The 21,548-nt window shown below is 41.2% G+C and overlaps 1 protein-coding gene across 2 annotated transcripts in view; it reads left to right on the top strand.

Moving 5' to 3' along the window:
* HSD11B1 (hydroxysteroid 11-beta dehydrogenase 1) overlaps positions 1-21,548 on the top strand; it is a 62,376-nt gene that overhangs the window by 13,662 nt on the left and 27,166 nt on the right. For both annotated transcript variants that reach the window (XM_061161047.1, XM_061161046.1), the window contains exons 2-5: positions 9,603-9,716; positions 10,477-10,607; positions 11,315-11,426; positions 11,557-11,742. In XM_061161047.1, coding sequence (XP_061017030.1) covers positions 9,629-9,716; positions 10,477-10,607; positions 11,315-11,426; positions 11,557-11,742 — 517 coding nt within the window. In that variant the 5' untranslated portion in view covers positions 9,603-9,628. The remainder of the gene's footprint in view (positions 1-9,602; positions 9,717-10,476; positions 10,608-11,314; positions 11,427-11,556; positions 11,743-21,548) is intronic.

The following is a 21,548-nucleotide window of genomic DNA, read 5'->3' as shown; positions in this document are numbered from 1 at the left end:
TGAGCTTCCATTAGTTGGAAAATATGAGTAAACCTGTCTGTTAGGAATAGTGTCCTGCAGAAGGGCTGACAAACAGAACTCTTCCTCTTGTTAGGTAGACTGGAGAGGGAGAAGAAGGGGATTGGGGGTGGGGAGGGCAGGAAGTCCATGTTATTAAACAAAATAATGTAAAATGATAGTTGTGCCGACAAAAAAATAATCAGCTGGCCTAAGAAAGAAAAGGAAAATTTTATCTGAGCCAAATTTGAGGATTATAAGCTGGGAAGAGCATCTCGGAAAGCTCTGAGAATTGTTCCACCTGTTAGAATTCAAGGCACAGTTATGTAAGTTTTCTGAGAGAGAGGCATTATATTGATGTACAATGAATGATGCACTATTGATAGTTTATGTAAGCCACATCTAAGCGCCATGAAAAAATGTTATCTTTAAGGAATTGTCCTCCTGACGCTGGGAGACTATGGCTCTTTGTGGCTAAGCAGGTATGTCTGTCGATGGGGGCGTTTTGGTCGATACACAATGCAGATACATAATGCCTGGTGGGAGGAAAGAGGAGGCCAGAGGATGGAGAAGACTTTTTTGTTTAAATTTTTCTCATCTTGCCATAAAAGATTAATTTCATTTCTCAGCTGCTTCCCTGGCTAGGAACAGATTTTGGCAGCCATGGCACAGACTTGCTGGGCTAAGTCGCTTCAGTTGTGTCCGGCTCTTGCGACCCCACGGACTGGAGCCTGCCCGGCTCCTCAGTCCATGGGATTTCTCAGGCAAGCATACTGGAGTGGGGTTGCCATTTCCTGATGGCACAGACCTAGCAGTTCTTAACAACAACAACAACAAAATGAGACCTGAGGAACCAGATCGGGGTGGGGAGCAGCGTGGGAGGACCGAGGGAAGGGGAGAAGTTTATGCGTCCTACAAGATTATGCTAAGATCCTTTCCTGTCTCAACCTGTTGGTGCTATTTTCCCAGGGAAGGCAGAACCTCCAAACAGAGAGGGTTCACCCACCTTTTACTCCGAGGTCTGCCCACTCACAGTTCCACTGGCAGGATGAGTTTTCAGAGGGAAGAGACTTCTTCCTTGACAAAGCTACCAAACAGTTCCAAAGGGTACTCCGTCCACGGCTGCCTCAGAAATGACAGGTGCTCCATTTGTGATCTTCATGTTATACCAAATGCTCAGGAATTGCCCTGTGGCTGCTCCTGACCTCTTTTCCCCTCCGTGTTTTTCTTGACCTCATTCATTTAGATGGGGGTAAGCAAGTCAGAGAGAATTCCTGGCTGGGCTCAGCCATGCACCTTCAGCTGAAAGCGATTCATTCTACGTGGGTTTTTGACCATGCGCGGGTCATGCCGAGGGCATTTCACTGAAAGCCTGCTCTGAAATGTAGGTGGTCAATGCCTTACAAAGGAGGAGCAGCGTGAAGGAATGAACAGTTCAGGTTTGTTGCTATGGCAGTGAAAGAAACTTTACTTGATTTGTGAAAATCTAGTCCAAACAAGTGCTAGGTGAAACATTCGTATTTCCTTTTATCTTTTTTATTATTATTATTTGTTAGTTTTCAAATTGTTGAGCACCACAAAAGAGGATTATGGGGCAGGGGGTTGATCAGTTCTGGACAAAATTCTAAATCTCAGTGACTTTCCTAGATTAAATCAGGCTCCAGAAAGATAGCAATGTTCTCTTTGCTGCAGTGCCTTGCAAACACTAAAACAGCAAAATTTTGCAGAATGCCTATTTTGGAGCAAAGTTAGAAGGAGATGAAGAGAGACAAAGATGAAAAAGACATAGTCCATGGCCTCCAGGAGTTAACAAGCTAATGAGAGAACCAGCCACGTAACTATAAACATACAGTGGATCCAAGTAATGGGATCATGTAATGGGATCCAAGTGTGGTCCCCATGGGTCCCTGAGACCCTCTTGGAAGTTTGAAAGGTCAAAACTGTTTTCATAATCATATTAAAACCTTATTCCTCCTCTTTCCTTCTCTTTCTCAGTTGAGTTTCCCTAGCCTATAAGATGTGTAATAATACAAAGCTTAACATATGGATGCTTCTGTATTCTTGAGTTAAAACAAGAAATTCTCAGTTTCAATTTCTAATACATCTATATCAATAGATAAACCCACATATGTAAAAATTCTTTGAGAGCCTTGATGATTTTTAAGATTGTTAAGAGGATCCTTAGAAGATGGAGTCAAGATGGCGGAATAGAAGGAAGCGGAGTCCGTGTCTCCTCACAACGGGGACACCTACTAGGCACTGGGACCGCCGATACCTAAGGGGATGGGGGGGACCCCCAGGTGAACTAGTGGGACGTGAGGGGTTGGGAGGAAAAGAAGTAGAGGTGGGATGGGACCGGGGCCTCTGAGGAGTGGCGGAGGGAGATGAGAAGTCCCCACAGTCGGAGTGGCCCCCTGACGACAAGGGGCTCAGTGGGGGCAGGGAAAGGACCTTCGGGGGGTGGGAGGAGCAGAAGGCAACTTGGCCAGCATGTTCGCTGCCTCCTTGGGCCCCAAGGAACCCACTGGGGTCCCAGCCTGAACCGCTGTTCTCCAAGGCCCTCTCCAGCGGTGCTGAGCCTAAAGCCCATCCCCGCCGCCCCGGGAGCTTTCCTAACAGCGCTGGCCCTGAGCCCAGCCCTCACCCCACCTAAGACCCGCCCCCCCAACCCCCACAGCCAAGGCCTTCTCCTTTGGGGTATTTTTAATTTTTATAGCTGTCGTGGTGGTGGTCGTGGTGTTTCACCTTATTGTTGTTTCATTTATATTTTTATTTTTCTCTAAAGAATGTATTTTTTTAATTTTTCTAATTTTATTTTTTCTTCTTTGTTATTGTTTTGTGTCTGTGTGTGTGTGTGTGTTTCTGCAATGCTGAGCAGCTTGCAGAATCTTGGTTCCCAGGCCAGGGACCAGGCCTGATCTCCTATGGTGGGAGTATCAAGTCCAAATTGTTAGACTAACAGGGAACCTCAGATCCCAGGGAATATTCATCAGTGTGAGGTATCCTGGAAGTCCTCATCTCGACACCAAGACCTGGCTCTGTCCAACTGCATGCAAACTCCAGGCTGGATGCCTCAGACCAGACCACCAGTACAAGAGGAACACCCTGTCCCCCCCATCAAAAAAAATGAGATGACAAAAATCTGTGTTACAGACAAAGGAACAAGGTAAAAACCTATAAAACCAAGTAAATGAAAAGGAAATAGGCAACATACCTGAAAAAGAATTTAGAGTAATGATAGTAAAGATGATTCAAAATCTCAGAATGGAGGCACTGAGAAAATACGAGAAGTATTTAACAAGGACCTAGAAGATCTAAAGAACAAACAATGATGAATAACACAATAACTGAAATTTAAAAATACACTAAAAGTAATCAATAGCAAAATAACTGAAGCAGAAGAACAGATAAGTGAGCTGGAAATGAGAGGATGGAAAGATGCTCCATGCAAATAGAAATCAAAAGAAAGCTGGAGTAGCAAAACTCATATCAAATAAAATAGACTTGAAAAGAAAGACTGCTACAAGAGGTATGGAAAGACACTACATAATGATCAAGGCGTTCATCTGTTGACTTTTTTAACAAATGCACAATTTGAGAGTTGGGAGTCAAGTTTTATTTGGGGCAAAATGAGGACCATAACCCAGGAGACAGCACCTCAGATAGCTCTGAGAAACTGCTCCAAAAAATTAGGGTGAAAGGTGAGTACATATGTGATTTTGAGGAAGGGGGAGTGCATGCAATCTCTTGAAGGTCACTGCTAGTCACAAGCAGCAGATATCACCATGAAGAATTTCCATGCTTTTCTAGATAATGAGGAGATACGAGAATTGGAGTACCTGTTTCTGCTCCCCAACCTGAACTCTTTTCGGGAGGTGTTGAAAATCAGGTGTTCAGCTGAAGCATCTTGTATAGAGGTAGATGGCAAGTGCCAATTTGTAGTTGACACATCCAAGAAGAAATTAACAATTATAAATATTTAAGCACTCACATAGGAGCACCTCAATACTTAAGGTGAATATTAACAGCTATAAAGGGGGAGATCAACACTAACACAGTAATAGTGGGCTAAAAGTGCATTTTAACAGTGCACTTACACTAATGGACAGATCATCCAGACAGAAATAAATAAGGAAACCCAAGCTTTAAAGGACACAGTAGACCAGCCAGACTTAATTGATATTTATAAGACATTTCACCCGAAAGCAGAAGAATACACTTTCTTCTGAAGTGCACACAGAAAATTTTCCAGGATAGATCACATCTTGGGTCACAAATCAAACTTTGGAAAATTTTTAAAAATTGAAATAATAACAAGCATCTTTTCCAACCACAATGCTATTAGATTAGAAAGCAATCACGGGGTGGGAAGTGTAAAAAAACACAAACATGTGGAAGCTAAGCAGTGCACTGATGAATAATCAAGAGATTATTGAAGAAATCAAAAGGAGTTTTTAAAAATACACAGAAATAAATGACAACAAAAACACAATGATCCAAAACCTATGAGACAGCAAAAGCAGTTATAGCAGGGAAGTATATAGCAATTCAATCTCACCTCAAGAAACAAACAAAAAAAACTCTCAAATACACAATCTAACCTTACACATAAAGCAACTAGAAAAAGAAGAAAAACCAAAACCCAAAGTCAGTAGAAGAATTCATAAAGATCAGAGAGGAAATAAATAAAACAATAGCAAAGACCAATAAAACTAAAAGTTGGTTCTCTTAAGAAGATAAACAAAATTGATAAGCCTTAACCAGAAGTATCAAGGAAAAAAGAGAGAGGACTCAAATCAGTAAAATTAGAAATGAAAAAGGAGAAATTACAACTGACACTAGAGAAATACAAGGGATCATAAGAGACTACAATAAGTACCCATATGACAATGAAATGGACAATCTGGAAAAAATGGGCAAATTCTTGGAAAGCTACAACTTTCAAAGACTGAACCAGGAAAAATTAGAAAATATAAATGAATCACAAGTAATGAAATTAAAACTGTAATTTAAAATCTTTCAACAAACAAAAGTCCAGGACCCAATGGTTTCTCAGGTGAATTCTATCAAACATTTAGAGACGAGTAACACCTATACTTCTCAAACGCTTCCAAAAAATTGCAGAGGGAGGAACACTCCCAAACTGGTTCTACAAGGCCACTATCACTCTGATATTAAAACCAGACAAAGATATCACTCAAAAAAAGTATAGATCAATATCACTGATGAATACAGATGCAAAATTCCTCAACAAAATATTAGCAATCCTAATCCAATAATACATTAGAAGAATCATACATCATGATCAAATGGAATTTATCCCATGGATGCAAGAATTTTTCAATATATTCAGATCAATCAGTGTGATACACCATATTAACAAATTGAAGAATAAAAACCTATGATCATCTCAATAGATGCAGAAAAAGCTTTTGACAAAACTCAACACCCATTTATAATTTTAAAAAGAAAAAAAGAAAAAGCTCTCCAGAAAGTAGGCATAGAGGGAAACTATTTCAACATAATAAAGATCATACATAACAAACCCACAGCAAACATCATTCTCAATGGTGAAAAACTGAAAGCATTTTCTCTAAGATCAGGAACAAGAAAACAATGACCACTCTCATCACTATTTTTCAACATAGTTTTAGAAGTCCTAGCCATGGTGATCAGAGAAGAAAAAGAATAAAAGAAATCCAAATTGGAAAAGAAGTAAAACTGTCACTGTTTGCAAATGACATGATTCCGTACATAGAAAAATCTTAAAGATGCCACCAGAAAACTACTAAAGCTAGTTAATGAATTTAGTAAAGTTTCAGGATACAAATTAATGCACAGAAATCTCTTGCATTCTTATACACTAAAATAATGAAAGATCAGAAAGAGAAATTAAGGAAACAATCCCATTTACCATCTCAACAAAAAGAATAAAATACCTAGGAATTAACCTACCTAAAGAGGCAAAAGACCTGTACTCATAAAACTATAAAACACTGATGAAAGAAATCAAAGATAAACAGATGGGGAGATACACCAAGTTCTTAGATGGGAAGAATCAGTATTGTCAAAATGACTATACTACCCAAAGCAATCTACAGACTCAATGCAATCCCTATCAAATTACCAATGGCATTTTTCACAGAATCACAGCAAAACATTTTACAATTTATATGGAAACACAAAAGACCCCAAATTGCCCAAGCAACCTTGAGAAATAAAAATGAAGCTGGAGGCATCAGTATCCCCAACTTCAGACTATACTACAAAGCTACAGTAATCAAGACAGTGTGGTATTGGCACAAAAACAGAAATATAGATCAATGGGACAGGATAGAAATCCCAGAGATAAACCCACACACCTCTGGTCACCTAATCTATGACAGAGGAAGCAAGAATATACAATGGAGAAAAGACACTCTCTTCATAAGTGGTCTTCATAAGTCACTCTCTTCATAAGTCCACTCTTCAAAAGTGGACAACTAAATGTAAAAGAATGAAATTAGAATGCTCCTTAACACCATACACAAAAATAAACTCAAAACGGATTAAAGACCCACATATAAGGCTGGACACTATAAAACTCTTAGAGGAAACATGGGCAGAACACTGTTTGACACAAACCACAGCAAGATCTTTTTTAACCCACCTCCTAGAGTAATGAAAATAAAAACAAAAATAAACAAATAGGACCTAATTATATTGAAAAGCTTTTTCACAGCGAAGGAAACCATAAACAAGATGAAAAGACAACCCTCAGAATGGGAGAAAACATTTGCAAATGAATCAACAGATAAAGGATTAATCTCCAAAATACACAAACAACTCAAGCAGTTCAATATCAAAAAAATGAACAATCCAATCAAAAAATGGGGGGGGGGGGAGATCTAAATAGATATTTCTCCAAAGAAGACATACAGATGGCCAAGAGGCACATGAAAAGATGCTCAGTGTTACTAATTATTAGAGAAATACAAATCAAAACTACAATGAGCTACCACCTCACACCAGTCAGAATGGCCACCATCAAAATTATGTACAAACAATAAATGCTGGGGAGGGTGTGAAGAAAAGGAACCCTCTTATACTGTCGGTAGGAATGTAAACTGATATCGCCACTATGGAGAACGGTATGGAGGTTCCTTAAAAAACTAAAAATGCAACTACCATATGACCCAGCAATACCATTACTGGGCATATACCCTGAGAAAACCATAATTCAAAAAGACACATATACCCCAGTGTTCATAGAAGCGCTATGTACAATAGCCAGGACATGGAAACGATGTTAAGGGTCCATCCACAGAGGAAATGGATAAAGAAGATGCATTACGTATATATTGTGGAATATTACTCTATCATAAAAAGGAACAAGACAGGTAAAGATGTGGATGGACATAGAGTCTGTCATACAGAGTGAAGTAAATCAGAGAAAAAAAAAATAAATGTATATTAATACATGTATGTGGAATCTAGAAAAATAGTACAGATGAACCTCGTTCCAGGGCAGGAATAGAGTTGCAAGCACAGAGAATGTACATGTGCACGCAGAGGGAGAAGGGGAGGATGAGATGTGTTGGGAGATTAGGTGTGACATAAATACACTAGCATGTGTAAAAGAGATGGCTGGTGGGAACCGGCGGTATAGACAGGGAGCTCAGCTCAGGGCTCCGTGATGACCTGAAAGGGTGCAGAGGAGGTGGTGGGAGGGAGGTCCAAGAGGGAGGGGATGTATGTATACATGGAGTCGATTCACTTCATTGTACAGCATCAACTAACAAAATATTGTAAAGCAACTGTACTCCGATAAAAAAAAAAAAAGATCCTTAGACCAAAACTTTTAAAAACTGCTAAGACTTAAAGTCATCAACCATTATGTAGTGTCCTCATTTTCATCAATGCATTTTACTGATGAGAAATTATTTCATCAGGGACTTTCCTGGCAGTCCAGAGGTTAAGATTCCACACTTCATTGGTTCCATCTTTGGTCGGGGAACTAAGATTCCACATGCCATGGGCTGTGACCAAGAAAAGAAATATGTATATGTATACATATGTGTGTATATATATATATACATATATATATATATATATATATACACACACACACACATATGTGTGTGTGTGTATCTTATAGTTCTGACACTATGTAATGTAATTTTCCAGTTGAATTTTTAAAATATTTTTTCTATTTTGTTCTCCATGAACTATCTGACCCTCAACTGTTCTCAGATCTGTACTGTTTCCTGGAAAGCAGGTGTGGGCCTTTGTTGACAAATTATTTCATCTCCTCTGGGTCTTAAATTATTTTTCCTTGCTCTGAAGTGAAAATTCAGTGAGTGTTTCCAGATACTATACTTGGGGGTCATAATTCTATTTCTCTTAATCTTATGTGAATCCTTCACCCTCAACCTACATTCCTCCTTCAAAGCACTGGTACCCATCCTTACTGCCATATTAAATTTGTTTCCTTGGCTCCACTGGCAACTTGCAAAATTCTGGATTTTCTCTGTGATAGGGTAATGGGTAAGGTTTCAGTAGTGGGTTTTAAATCAAAAAACTTAACAATTGCAATATCCTAAATTCTTTGAGGATTGATCCTCGTGACAGACATACCAACATGGCTATTTCTATATTTCTGTGATAAATTCTAAATTACTAGGGGTTTCTCCCCCTAGTCCTTTGATTGTTAACTAGATCAATTTTTAACAGATCCATTTTTAACTGGATGTGGGCTTTTCAGGCTAGCTTTGCGTCAACGATGCTCATTCTTTTTTCTTCTACATCAGGTTCCCCTCTTCCTATTGTCCTCCCCACACTTTTTTTGGAACTCTATAGCGTTTAAAAGACCTACTTTAATAGCTTAGTGCCTTTTTTTCCTTGACACTCATCATTTCTTCTTGATTTGCTGTTAAAGTAATAAGTGCACATTCCGTTGCACTTGCCTGAGAGTCTTGACGGGTCATGGGTTTCCCGCCATCTGGGTTCTAGCTGGCGTGCATTCTCCTTTGATGTTGTAATAATTGTTCATTGAATTTGAATGTGGGGTTTATAAGGCTTGTTTGCTTTTTCTTCCCCCCTCCAAGATGCGCACCTTTTTTTCCCTTAAGCTTATTTTTCTGTTTTGTGCTGTTATTTTTAATTGCTTCCGACTGGGAGGTGGGGCTGAGAGTGAGATTTGCTTGACTCTGGCTCTCTTTGCTATTAGTCACACTTCCCTCAGAAAGCCCCGCTTTCTCTCTAGCCTTTGATATACCACTTTTGAAAGGCCGTTGATTCCTGGAGTAAATGGCGTTACGAGGAAGACGGGCTCGGGGTAGGGATGCTCAGGAATCCAGTTCTGTACAGTCATGAGCCTGGCCATCTGGAAGTCTCTTCTTGCTCAATGAAATGGAGTAAACATTGTCCATTATGAAATCGACCACGCAGGCTGCCAGGGACGAATGGGATCCCACCCAAAGCCAATCGCGGCTCTGACAGGGAAATTGGCTAGCACTGCCTGAGACTACTCCAGCCTCCCCCGTCCCTGATGTCACAATTCAGAGGCTGCTGCCTGCCTAGGAGGTTGTAGAAAGCTCTGTAGGTTCTCTCTGTGTGTCCCACAGGGCTCCTCGGGCCAGATCCCTGTCTGATGGCTTTTATGAAAAAATACCTCCTCCCCATTCTGGGGATCTTCTTGGCCTACTACTACTATTCTGCGAATGAGGAATTCAGACCAGGTAAGTACCAATGTGTTTAATTTTGGAGGAAAAGATTTTAAAACCCAGGGATGGCTGGAGGAATAGATTTTAACACCCAGGGATGGCTGGAGTGTTTCTGAGGCTCAGAAGGAGTTCTTGATCCCCAGAGTTGCTGGACAAGAGGGGACTCTGAGGTAAGACTGTTCTTCTGTTTATGGGGTGTGAGGAAGTTAAAAGATTGCTAAATAATCCATGTTTTATTTGGCACATTAAATTGAAAGCAATTTCAGATCTCCTGCAAAAAAAAAAAAAAAGGGAAAAAAATGAGGGTAATTCCAAAATTCACAACTTCGCCAGATAATTGAGCTCTGTGAAGGAGTGGATAAGTGGGAAATAAGAAAGAATTCTGGAGTTGATGACTAAATAGAAGTGAGAGAAAATCCCTGGAATCTCTATGAGCACATGTGTTTTGATGACTTTTTGAATTTTATTTCAATTGAGCAATCAGATGAGTCCAGAAATGTCTGGAACGCCAGTGTTTTAGCTAAACTCTCTGTCCATAGGGGTTTTCAAAAAGGGCAGCTAGGAGACTTGCTTTTGAGCCACCAAAGCAAACTCCCATTTCAGAAAATGTTTACGAAAGACGGGTCTGTCCCTTCACTGATTTATGCAGCTTGACATGAGCTGATACGGGCTCATAACCTTCAGACACTGAGATAAGGCTCTCCACCTAAGCAGAGAATGGGAAGAGGAATGTTGCTGCCATGTATGGTCCTCACTTCCTTTTGGGGTTTCCCAGAGATGCTTCGAGGAAAGAGAGTGATTGTCACGGGGGCCAGCAAGGGAATCGGAAGAGAAATGGCCTATCATCTGGCGAGGATGGGAGCCCATGTGGTAGTGACAGCGAGGTCAGAAGAAAGTCTAAAGAAGGTGAGGGTCCTGTGCCCACAGACATATGTACCTCATGTGCCCAGATGCATTCCTATATATGCTTGCATATACATGTCAACGCACAGAACTGGCACACTCAGACACAGATACACACACACACACACACACGGATTCAAACACCCGCAGGAATACCAAAGTATGCTTTAAGGTTCCTTCTCATGCATATATATCTAGACACAAAGTGCTTGGGCTCCATATGGTCACAGACATGCCCATTCACACACATTGACACATGGAGTTACAGATATATAGCCATGCACTCAGATACCACCGTTCCACTACCTACTCAGGAATTCACAACTGGTCACCATGCAGACACACGCCCTCTTATATACTCAGACGCACAAACCCAAGGACACACAAATATGCACAAACCTAAGGCTACCCACATGGAAACGAGCATCCATATCAATCATGTGTTCAGACACATCTGTTCAAGGAGACTCATGAGCACAAATCATGGACTAAAACTCCAGCAACACGCTTTATCCATCTATAACCCGACCTTGTTCCAGACAGTATTTTAAACAGGACAAATGCTGCGTCAGTTGCCTCTAATGACACACACGTACACACACTTTTCAGGGCTGTGAGCAACCTCTCATTTAAGCCCCCATTATGCCAGAGACTGTCCCCCCAAAGGTCTGCAGCCAAGACCGACGCCAGTTGCCACTGTGCCCCTGCAGGTGGTATCCCGCTGCCTGGAGCTGGGGGCGGCCTCAGCACACTACGTGGCGGGCACCATGGAGAACATGACCTTCGCAGAACAATTTGTTGCCAAAGCTGGAAAGCTCGTGGGTGAGACGGCCTCTCCTCTCTCCCCTTCTGGACTTTGCCCTAGGGGTCACCAGGGAGCTTTTGAGATGGGGGAGGGAGAGGGGAGGTGTCAACCTCAGATGGTTTCTCTCACCATAGCCGTCTCCTGCAGGGGGACTTGACATGCTCATTCTCAACCACATCAACTACACACCTATGGGTGTGTTTAGCAATGACATCCACCTCTTGCGCAGAAGCCTGGAAGTCAACCTCCTGAGTTATGTGGTCCTGAGCACAGCCGCCTTGCCCATGCTGAAGCAGACCAACGGGAGCATTGTGGTCGTCTCCTCCATAGCTGGTGAGTGGGCCAGGGGCCGGTGCGCAGGGCAGGAGCGGCCCGAGTGCCAGGGATGGTGGTGTTGAGGGTTCTGTAGTGAACATGCATTTTGCCCGTTTCCATGCCAAGAAGTAACACAATAGAAACCAGAAGTTGAAATGCTTAGGCTGATACTAAACAAAAGCTGATTAACAGCTCGCCCATAAGTGTGGACCGGCAGATATATGAATAAGAGCCTTGGGTCAGGAAACTCACTGAGGAGTGTGCATGCTGAGAAAAAGAGACAGTGTTTGGAACAAGGGAGATGAGAGAGATGAGGACTTGTTCAGAGTGGGTAGACTACAGAGTTCCTGGGAGTAAGAGAGAGGGAGCAGCAGTTCAGAGAGCTTCCCTGAACTCGCCAGGTGGTTTGTAATCAACAAGCCAGAGTCCAAAGGGTCATCGAAAGGCTGCCGCCTGTCCTGAGTCTCAGAGAGAGACTTGCTCATCGCAAAGAAGATTTTGCTTCTTCCATGACCCAGAGCTGTAGGTTAGTGAAGTTAGTTGATGCAAAGGGAGGACTGAGAGGTGAAATATTTTAACAACACACAGTTGACTGGTAAGTGGGTTAAGCCAAGGCAAAATGAACAACAAAAACAAATAAACCATATTATAACAGACCTGCCTATATCGGAGGTGTTCTCCAAAATCTGAACTTGCTACATCAAAAGTTCATTTTAATCCACCAACAGGGTAGGGAGCAAGTGTGTCCAGAGAAATATTCAGAAAGAGAACTCTGCAAAATCAAGAGAGGCCCCCTGTGCTTTTGATGGTGACCGCATTTGAAGGGATCACCAGGGAAAAGCCAGAGAGTTTCCAACTTTGGGGATTCCTAGGCCCATTTCATTATGGGTCCAGTAGAGAATTGCCACACATATTTGTTGATTAATCAGTTAGAGGCCCATTTCATTATGGGTCCAGTAGAGAATTGCCACAAATATTTGTTGCATTAGTCAGTTAGAGGGACGCAAACACCGGGATTGAAATTAGCCATCTGCATGTGGCTCCCAGCAATGTGAAAACAAATCACCTAGAAGCTTTGTAATTTCTTGAGTAGTTCACAAACATGCGTTATTACTGTAACTCAGAACAGCATCTATATTCAAAGAGTCCTACTTCCCGGACGGATGGGAAAGGAAGGCCTGCACAGTGATCGGATAAAAGGGCAGTGTGTCTGTACCACCCGCCAAACAGAGTGATTGATATGCATCCCTGTGCTTCCTGGACAACACAGACTCCCCCACCCCTCCCCAGACACAGCCTCTCTCTGCGCTGAAAGGAAGGGAGAGCATCTGGATGCATACTGAGTGAGAGGGTGCTGGGCGCATCCCCAACCCCTCCTCGGGCATCGGCCAAAACCCATGGGTCGGTCATGGTGTAGGTGGCTTTTATGATATCGGTTGATTGATACAGCCACTCTGGACGAAGGGTGTGCTCTATCTGGTGAGTTTAACTCTCTGTAAGATGCACGTGGCCGAAATATTCTCGGAAGGAACAGAATTAGTACAGAAGACTGGGGACATGATGAAATTCTGATAACCTCTCTTTCTACACGTCTTCTCCGATGACTAATGTCACCTCGTGGTTTCTGTGGACTCTGGGAGGTAGAAACCTAGCTGGACTGCTGTTCTTCGTGTCTGTTGTTTGTGTAGCCAAGAATCCAGCCTGTTTGTTTTGAAAAATGTCTGAATCTGCAAAGTACAAGCACTTTCCTTTCGCACCCTAATTGAAGAATTTCTCTGCTCTAGACTATAGCCTTTTTTTTTTTTAATTGAAGTATTGTTGATTTACATAGGCTATGTTCTTTCAGACAGTCAGCAAATGCGTTCCTTAATCCTTCCTCCTTAAAATCTGAATCCCACAAACAGGGGGATGCTAAACCTCAGATTAAATCTAAGGTCAGCCAAAGAGCATTGGGATGGCTTTTTAATAATTCTTTCCAGGGACTGCAGTAAGTGGTTTATTGAATTGCAGTAATCAGCAATTGTTTTTATCCCCAATGCATTTCCATGTATTGCATTACATAGAAATCCTACACTTTTAATATGTTCTATAAAACCTTGGCCACTTCTTTAGCATCATCAGAGACGCAACAATTGTCTCTGGGAAAGTCCTTACTGTCCACATCCATCTACCACTCAACACCGTTTCTAGCACCTACTGCTCAAGTTTCTATGTAAGTGTAACGTCTAGTTACACTGCGTAGTCTCCCTCTTTTCACCACGTGCTAGTTTGGGTATATGTTGAGCTAGTATCACAAAAACCCAAATTTACAATGGCTTAAACATATCTAAATTTATTTTTCTAACATGGAACGGCCTGAGGAAGAGTTCAGAGCTGAAATAGAAGTTCTGTCCATGGAATCGTCTGGGCACTTTCTATCCCAAAACCAGCATCCCTGGACATTATTATCCTCACCTGTGTGTCCAAAATGGCTCATTATCATGTCAGAATTCTAGCTAGAGAAAATGGAGAAAGAAGAACACTTTCAAGGAAGAAGAACTTGAATGTCAAACACTTCTGCTACAGCTAATTGCAGTTATGGTCTTTATTCAGGATGGACTTTGTGTCCAGCTGAAAATCAGGGGCAACCCACTCCAGTATTCTTGCCTGGAGAATCCCATGGACAGAGGAGCCTGGTGGTCTACAGTCCACGGGGTCGCAAAGAGTCAGACACGACTGAGTGACTTAACTAACTATTTCTATAAAAGACACTGGTGTCGGCAAACAACAGTCTCCCCTACATCACCCATGCATATAAGTCTAGAGGCAGTGTTCCCTCTAGGACACCCCACATGTGTACTTCACACTATACACACACATTCTGGACCCAATCTCTGTCACATCCAAGGTCCATCATGAAGTCAGAAACATCAGGCAGTGAAGCAGGGGACAGTGGGGTAGGATAAAGAATGGAAAGAAAATACCTGGATGGTATTTGTGAAACAAACTGAGACAGGGAGATTAATACTCCAATATGACAGGAAAAACAAAAATCACTGAATTAGGCAGAGAACATTTGAAAACATCTGGAGAAAGCTTATCGGCCATGAGTCAAAAAGGTTATCTTAGGTTCCATTTTAGAAAAGTAAAAGTCATTCCACTTCCGAATTCCCTGATTCTGTGGACCCCATAACTATGTCACCTACACACACAACAGCTGAAACCCAGCATCTGATACTGCTTCTCTGCCCTTCCTTTATGCCCCATCAAGGGAATCATGGACAAACCACACACCCCCTCTCCCCCAGCCCTGGCTTTCCTCTATGAGGATCCATTTAACATCACCTCCTGTAAAGGCTTTTCAGTCTTCACCAGATTCCTTTCAATGTTTCCTCTTTATTCTTACCTACTTCATTTTGCTAAGTTACCTTTAGAAACCCTACTTCTTCTCTATTTTTTGGCTTCATTGGTGATACAAATATTAGCAATAATTAGAGTACAAATGTTAACTGCACTGGGTCAGTATAAGGGTAGGGATCGTGATTCTTCTGTAGCAAGAAAAATCTAAGGCCCATTCTGAAATGAAACTGGACAAAATAAAACACTGGGCTTCTTCAAATATTCAAAATGAAAAACACATCAAAAGGCGTAAAAGAACCTTGTCAATAACCTCTGAGTGCTCAGATCTCTCTTCGGAAGCTCCATGAAATGTCTCCAGTTACCTATTCATTATTCTCCAAGTAAATCTTTTAAAAAGATCAGCTTCCTATATATTTTCTAAGTATTATTCAAGTGTATTCCTTTCCCTGTTTACTCATTCCCAGCATTGTTTCCTACTATTTTTTCTACATATGTGTAGTATTTCAATGACATTATAGCTGACTAGCCAGAGGCAAATAGCCTGTAAGACAATGTTTTCCTGGGAAAACTCAAACCAGTGCATGAAGTCATTTGTTGGACTTTAACCCATTTGTTGGTTGTGGCCTGGCTGTGTGGTCTAAACCTATTTCAAGAACTCTACATTACAAAGAAGAAAAAGAAACAGGTTTCTCAACTGATCAGCTAACAGGATTTGGATTCGCAAAATTCTGCTTTGCATAAAGACAAGAATGTACAGCTGTTAATCTCAGAGCCTTCAGCTCTGACATCCATTTTTTCCTGAAATATAGGCTCATTCTTAACGTAAGGATATGACTTAAGGGGAAGCAAGGAGGGTGGCAACCAAGATCTAGGATGCAAAGGAGCCTAGCAAATACAGTAAAATGAGGTAATTTATCCCTCACCCACGTGTCCTAATTTTTCTAAGAAAGATGAATCTTTACCCTTAAATCTGATTATCTCAGAAATAATTTTCAGGGCGCACAATTGCCAAGGTGAGTGGAAGTATTTCTGCATACAGATGTAGGTATTTACGTGATGAGGGGAGTGCTGCAGGTTTGGACAGTGTCGAGGGGCGTGGGGAGAAACACCAGAAGGTGAGGTGCGTGTGTGTGTAGACTTGTCCTCTATCGGGCCTGGGAGAAGACCGAAAGGAGTTCAGAGTAAGAACCAACAACCTGCACTTAAAAATTGCAGGGGTCATTATTGCCTAAGTTCAGAGACTGTGCTCAGACAGAATCCGGAGGATTGACGCAACTTGACACAGTGGACACTAGAGTTCTGTGTTGTATCCTATCCGCTGCCCGAGAGGAGTGCGGGGAGATTTTAACGTGGGGGAGAGGGCTCCCTGCTGATGACCGTGACAATTTAGTGCAGGTTGAAAACACTACCATGCTATTCATGTGACCATTACTCCTTGGTTACTCCCTGGAAAGGGGTGGGTTGGAAAAACTTAAGTAGTCATGGCTTCTTAACCCTGCTAGACCATTATTTTCATTCAAGTACTGTTCCTGACGAAAATAGCAGAGTTCTACCATCATCCATGCTTTTATGTCCACTCACCAAAGAGTCTGAAAAGGCTTATAACAAATACACTTTATTTGGAAATACCCAAGTAAAAAATGAGGTTTTAAGAGAAGAATATAAAAATGCCAAAATTAGACTCAACATAGATGCTGTGCTTAAGTTTCTAAATTGACTCTTGAGTTTCTTGACAAAAAAGGAATAAAACAGAATCAATGATAGACAAGATTATATTCAAAAGAAGGAAGCATCATAGGAAGCAAATTCTGAAATAAACCTCTCATAAAAGATCATAAGTTGAAGACACAAAATAATGGAACTAATAATGGCCCTAACACTTTTTAAAAATGTTTCTGTGATTATAAAACCTACACATACACATACACAGAGTATGAAAATTGGAAAAAATGAAGAGAAGCACAAAGCTGAGAATAAAACTCCTCCATAATGATGCCAATATTTTGAAGAATTTACTTCTAGGCACATATAGATATAGAACAATTATTCTTATGGAACCAAACTCAGGTAGGAGATCAAACCAGTCAATCCAAAAGGAAATCAACTCTGAATATTCATTGGAAGGACTGATGCTGAAGCTGAAGCTCCAATACTTTGGCCACCTGATTCAAAGAGCTGACTCATTGTAAAAGACCCTGATGCTGGGAGAGATTGAAGACAGGAGAAGAAGGAGATGACAGAGGATGAGATGGTTGGATGGCAACACCAATTCAATGGACATGAATCTGAGCAAGTTCCAGGAGACGGTGAAGGAAGGGAAGCCTGGCATGCTGCAGTCCATGGGGTTGCAAAGAGTCAGACATGACTGAGCAACTGAACAAGAACAGCAAACTCAGGTCTGCTCACTGTCTCGCAGCAAAACCAATCTACCGACACCAGGTTATGGAGAAGGAACGTACAGCGTTTATTGCCGGGCACCAAGCAAGGAGAACTAGCAGCCCATGCTCAAAAGACTCAAACTCTTCATTGACTTTTAGACAACGGTTTTTTAAGACAGTGTTGGGGAAACTGTCATAAGATTAGCTTCTTCTGACTGGTTGATGGTGAGCTAACAGGGTGATGTTTCTGGGATCTCAATCATCAACCTTCTAGCTTTAACAGTCTGGGCCTATATGCTTGTGATCAGCATGTAGTCATCATCCTCTACCTGAGTCGGGGAGGGGGGGAGGATCATAGTTTCTGCAGAACAAATCAAAGATAAGCATCAGATTATAACTCATATCCCTTTAGGAGGATATAGGAGTCCTGTGACTCTTGTCCTAAGCATTAGCTACTTGAGTTTGTTCTTTGAAACTTGGAGAAGGCCTAAGAGACAAAAGCCTTTTTTTCTACAGATGAGAAATAGAGGACATGGAAGGCCCATAGTGCCCAGGAATGCCCCACAGGGTCCTACTTGGTTTCAGTCTCCCCTTTTCTTTGATACTCCTCAATCCTGAGGGCAACTAAGGTGGGACAAGAAAGGGAATAAAGGTTTGAATAGAAAGATTAATCATAAGCTCAGCAGGGGAACTCCGTTTTAGGAGGACTTGGATGTGGTTACTCTCAATGCATTTTTAAAACCCTAAAACAATAATCTTGCACATAAATCTGTGACTTGGTTGATGAGTATTTCCTTGATAAATTTTTAGTACTAGATTTACTGCGTGAAATGATGGAACTGATTCTAAGGCCATTGGTATGTATTTCCAAATTGCTTTATATAAAAGTGAAAAATAAAAGATCTGACTCTTTAAATACACAAAAATAAAAACCCATTTAAATGAATATGAACATCATGCTCCATTCCCACCTTGAGTATGTATATGAGTGTTCATCTCACACCTGCTTTGGAGAGTTAACCAAGTTTTCATTAATTGACAATTCTGTAAGTAAAGGAACAAGGCATTCAGTGGTTACAATTTGAATTTTTGTGTTTACTCATGGAATGGAATGTGAGGTCCCCGTCCCCTTGAGAGCAGTAGCATTCTATTTTTGGTTATACTTATTTCCTTATTTCCTACAACAGCACCTGGCCTGTGGTGGATATTTCATAAAAGTCAGGTAATTAATGAGTGAATTTCATGTTCATGTGTTTACAGGTCATCTATATTTTCTATTCTGTGAACTGTTCTTCCATGTCATTGCCTATTAAGATATTAAAAAAAAACTCTTCTAAAAGTAAATACAGTGAATCAATGTCACATGCAGCTTCATACTGCAAAGTCTGACAGAGGTATATCACTGAAACAGCTGAATTTAAAGTTATACAGTGAAAAGTGAATTTGACCTGGTGACATTAGATAGCTTTAGATGGTTGAGCTTGACCCAGGGAGGTTTCTTCTTGAAAAAAGCTTTGATTTTAAAAAGAAGAAATCTACTCAAAGGTACTTCAAAATGAGGAATGGCTGGGAAGAGAAATATTAATGCTACACCTGACAAATTTATGCTACAGGTAAACTTGCATAAATGCTTCCCAAGTGTGTCGATTCAGTTATCAAAAAATATGAATGGTGGGTCCACACTGAGCCAGGCATAGCTGCAGATGCTGGGACTGCAGCCATGAGCAGGAGAGGAAGGCAAGGCACCCACACTCTGAAGCCCACATCCCAGTTGCAAGCAATCCTCACTGCATTCTTCATGGTCATAAAGACGCCAAGAGAAATCCGAATACCTACCACTAGGGGCAGGTTCCTAAATGGCAGTGAAATACCATGTACATTTTTATGAGTATTGACCATGAGAGTCATATGCTCACGGAACAGTACCTGCAGTGTGAGCTGACCTGTATTTAAAGGAAGGGGCTTTCACCTTTCATTTTATTCACTTTGGAGCTGCTTATTGTACAGCAAGCTGGGTATGAATTTTGTTAGAATAATTTTTTTTAAAGAAAAGTAAGGGAGAGGATTCTGTACAACAAGCAAAAGCGAAATGTTTCACCTCTCAGGATGGCGAACTTCAGGAGGACAGAGATGGTGCTCAATCTCACAAGTTAACAAATAAATTCAAATGACTGAAACACCAAATACCACGGAGAGGTGAAGGTGTCTTTCTTGTTTAGTTGGTTTTTTGTTTGCCTACAACACTGTCAACTCTTACGGACTATATTTAACTCTAAAAAGTGGGTGTGAGATGGGCACTCTTACCCTCCTGGTGGGAAAGGATATAGTTCTTTTATTTATTTTAACTGGTTTTCACTATTGATCTTTAAAAGTCTTGTCCTTCAGTTTTCATTGTACCTAAAGCAATTTGGCAATGTGTATTCCATATGTAGAATATGAACATTCTATAGTCAGTATACAGCCTTCAATTTTCTCATCATTTTGTTAATGAGCTCGGGTTCGGCTAGCTTGCCACTCAAAAGCCAATAATTTAAGAGACAAGTGTCAGTAGAAAGGAAGTTACTTCCATGAGAAAAGCCAACAATCTTGGGAGAAAGTGGACCCATGTCCTGAGACCAACTCCAGAGATTCTGCTCAGCCATGACAGTTTTTGAAGGGAAAAGGAGGGAAAGAATCTGAGTGAATCATCAAGGCAGGAGGCTGAGTTCTGCATCCTTCTCCATTGTATGCCTCCTGGTTGACTCTCTCTCCCTTCAGAGGTTATCTTGCCCCCATAATCTGCCTGCAGGATAGCTAAGGGGACTACTGGGGGTACAGAGCTAGTTATCCTTCAAATACATAATTCTTCATTCTTACTTCTTTTAATCTAGGAAAAAAATCAACAAGTTAGGCGGGCATGGTATGCATTCAGGATAGCCTAACTCAGAAGTTAGTTTAAATTGCCTAGTGACCTCATCCCTATAGTTAGGTTCTTTTGAGGCTAGAGGGGAACAGAAATGGGCAAACAGGAAAGGAGCAAAAGAGCTGTTTCAATTACTCACTGTCAAACATCATTCCATTTCTATGGGTTTAGGAGTGAAGGTCTGTCTTCTCTAATTTCTTTATGCTGACAAAGGACTCCATATTTTCTGAGTTCAAGATGCCATCATGGATCTGTAGCATCTCTCTGCTGACAGTTTTAAATGTCTGCTTATGTGAATGCGGGCAGAGCAAGCTATAATTATTTTGATGCCCAAAAAGATGTAGATCATGATGAGTAATAATGTTAATCTCATTCTCTTGAGACCAGTTCTTAGAATTGTATTAGTCATAGATTCAGTGCTGCTCAAGATGGAACAGCTTATGTCATGTCCTCTTGTGGCAGTTAGAGTATCTGAGACACAGCTCAGGAATATGCGTCAGACACTGAGACTATTAGGACTCTACTGTCCTAATCATTAACTGCTCGAGCCTACTCTTTCGTAACTCTGGGAGTCCTGGGAGACTTCAACTTTTCTAAAATCAAGAAGTGGGGTACATTGAGGCACTTTTGTATCTGGGGTAGGGGGAGCCTTCAGGGTTCTGGTGGGTCCCAAATTAACCCAACAAATAAAATGCTAAGAATCTATCAAGGAATAATCATCAATCCAATCATAGATATATAAACAAGAACATTTTTTGTAGAATTTTTTTCAACCTGTCTATACACCTATAAGCAAAACTACCAACACCTACCTGAAAACAGCCAATGGACATGTGCCTGAAGTCAGATTCCAATTAACATATGACTGAGCTGAGTGTATTCTATGGGTTTTAAATCATCTAACATTTTTTCCATGAACTTGTCTTGTTCAGGAACTTCCATATAATAAGTGCATATCATAAATCCTTTATTTCTAGCATTAGAAAACTAGTCTTTTCTAGTACTCACTAAATAATTAAATGTAATGAACGATATTTAAAGAATATTATTTTGAAGAGGCGCCAAATCACTGGCCCACATTGGGCACACATCTGTCTCAATCCTTCCCTTGGGAGACAGCTGGCCTCAAGGGAATTGCAGCTAGGATCTCCCAGAGCTAGCATGGTTAAGTCATACCTGCTTCCCTCAATGCATCTGCTCCTAAC

Source organism: Dama dama, chromosome 14 (assembly GCF_033118175.1).
Source record: "Dama dama isolate Ldn47 chromosome 14, ASM3311817v1, whole genome shotgun sequence".
In the NCBI taxonomy this organism is placed as follows: domain Eukaryota; kingdom Metazoa; phylum Chordata; class Mammalia; order Artiodactyla; family Cervidae; genus Dama; species Dama dama.
The sequence above is the reverse complement of the archived record's forward strand: the minus strand, read 5'-3'. Positions and strand labels throughout refer to the sequence as shown.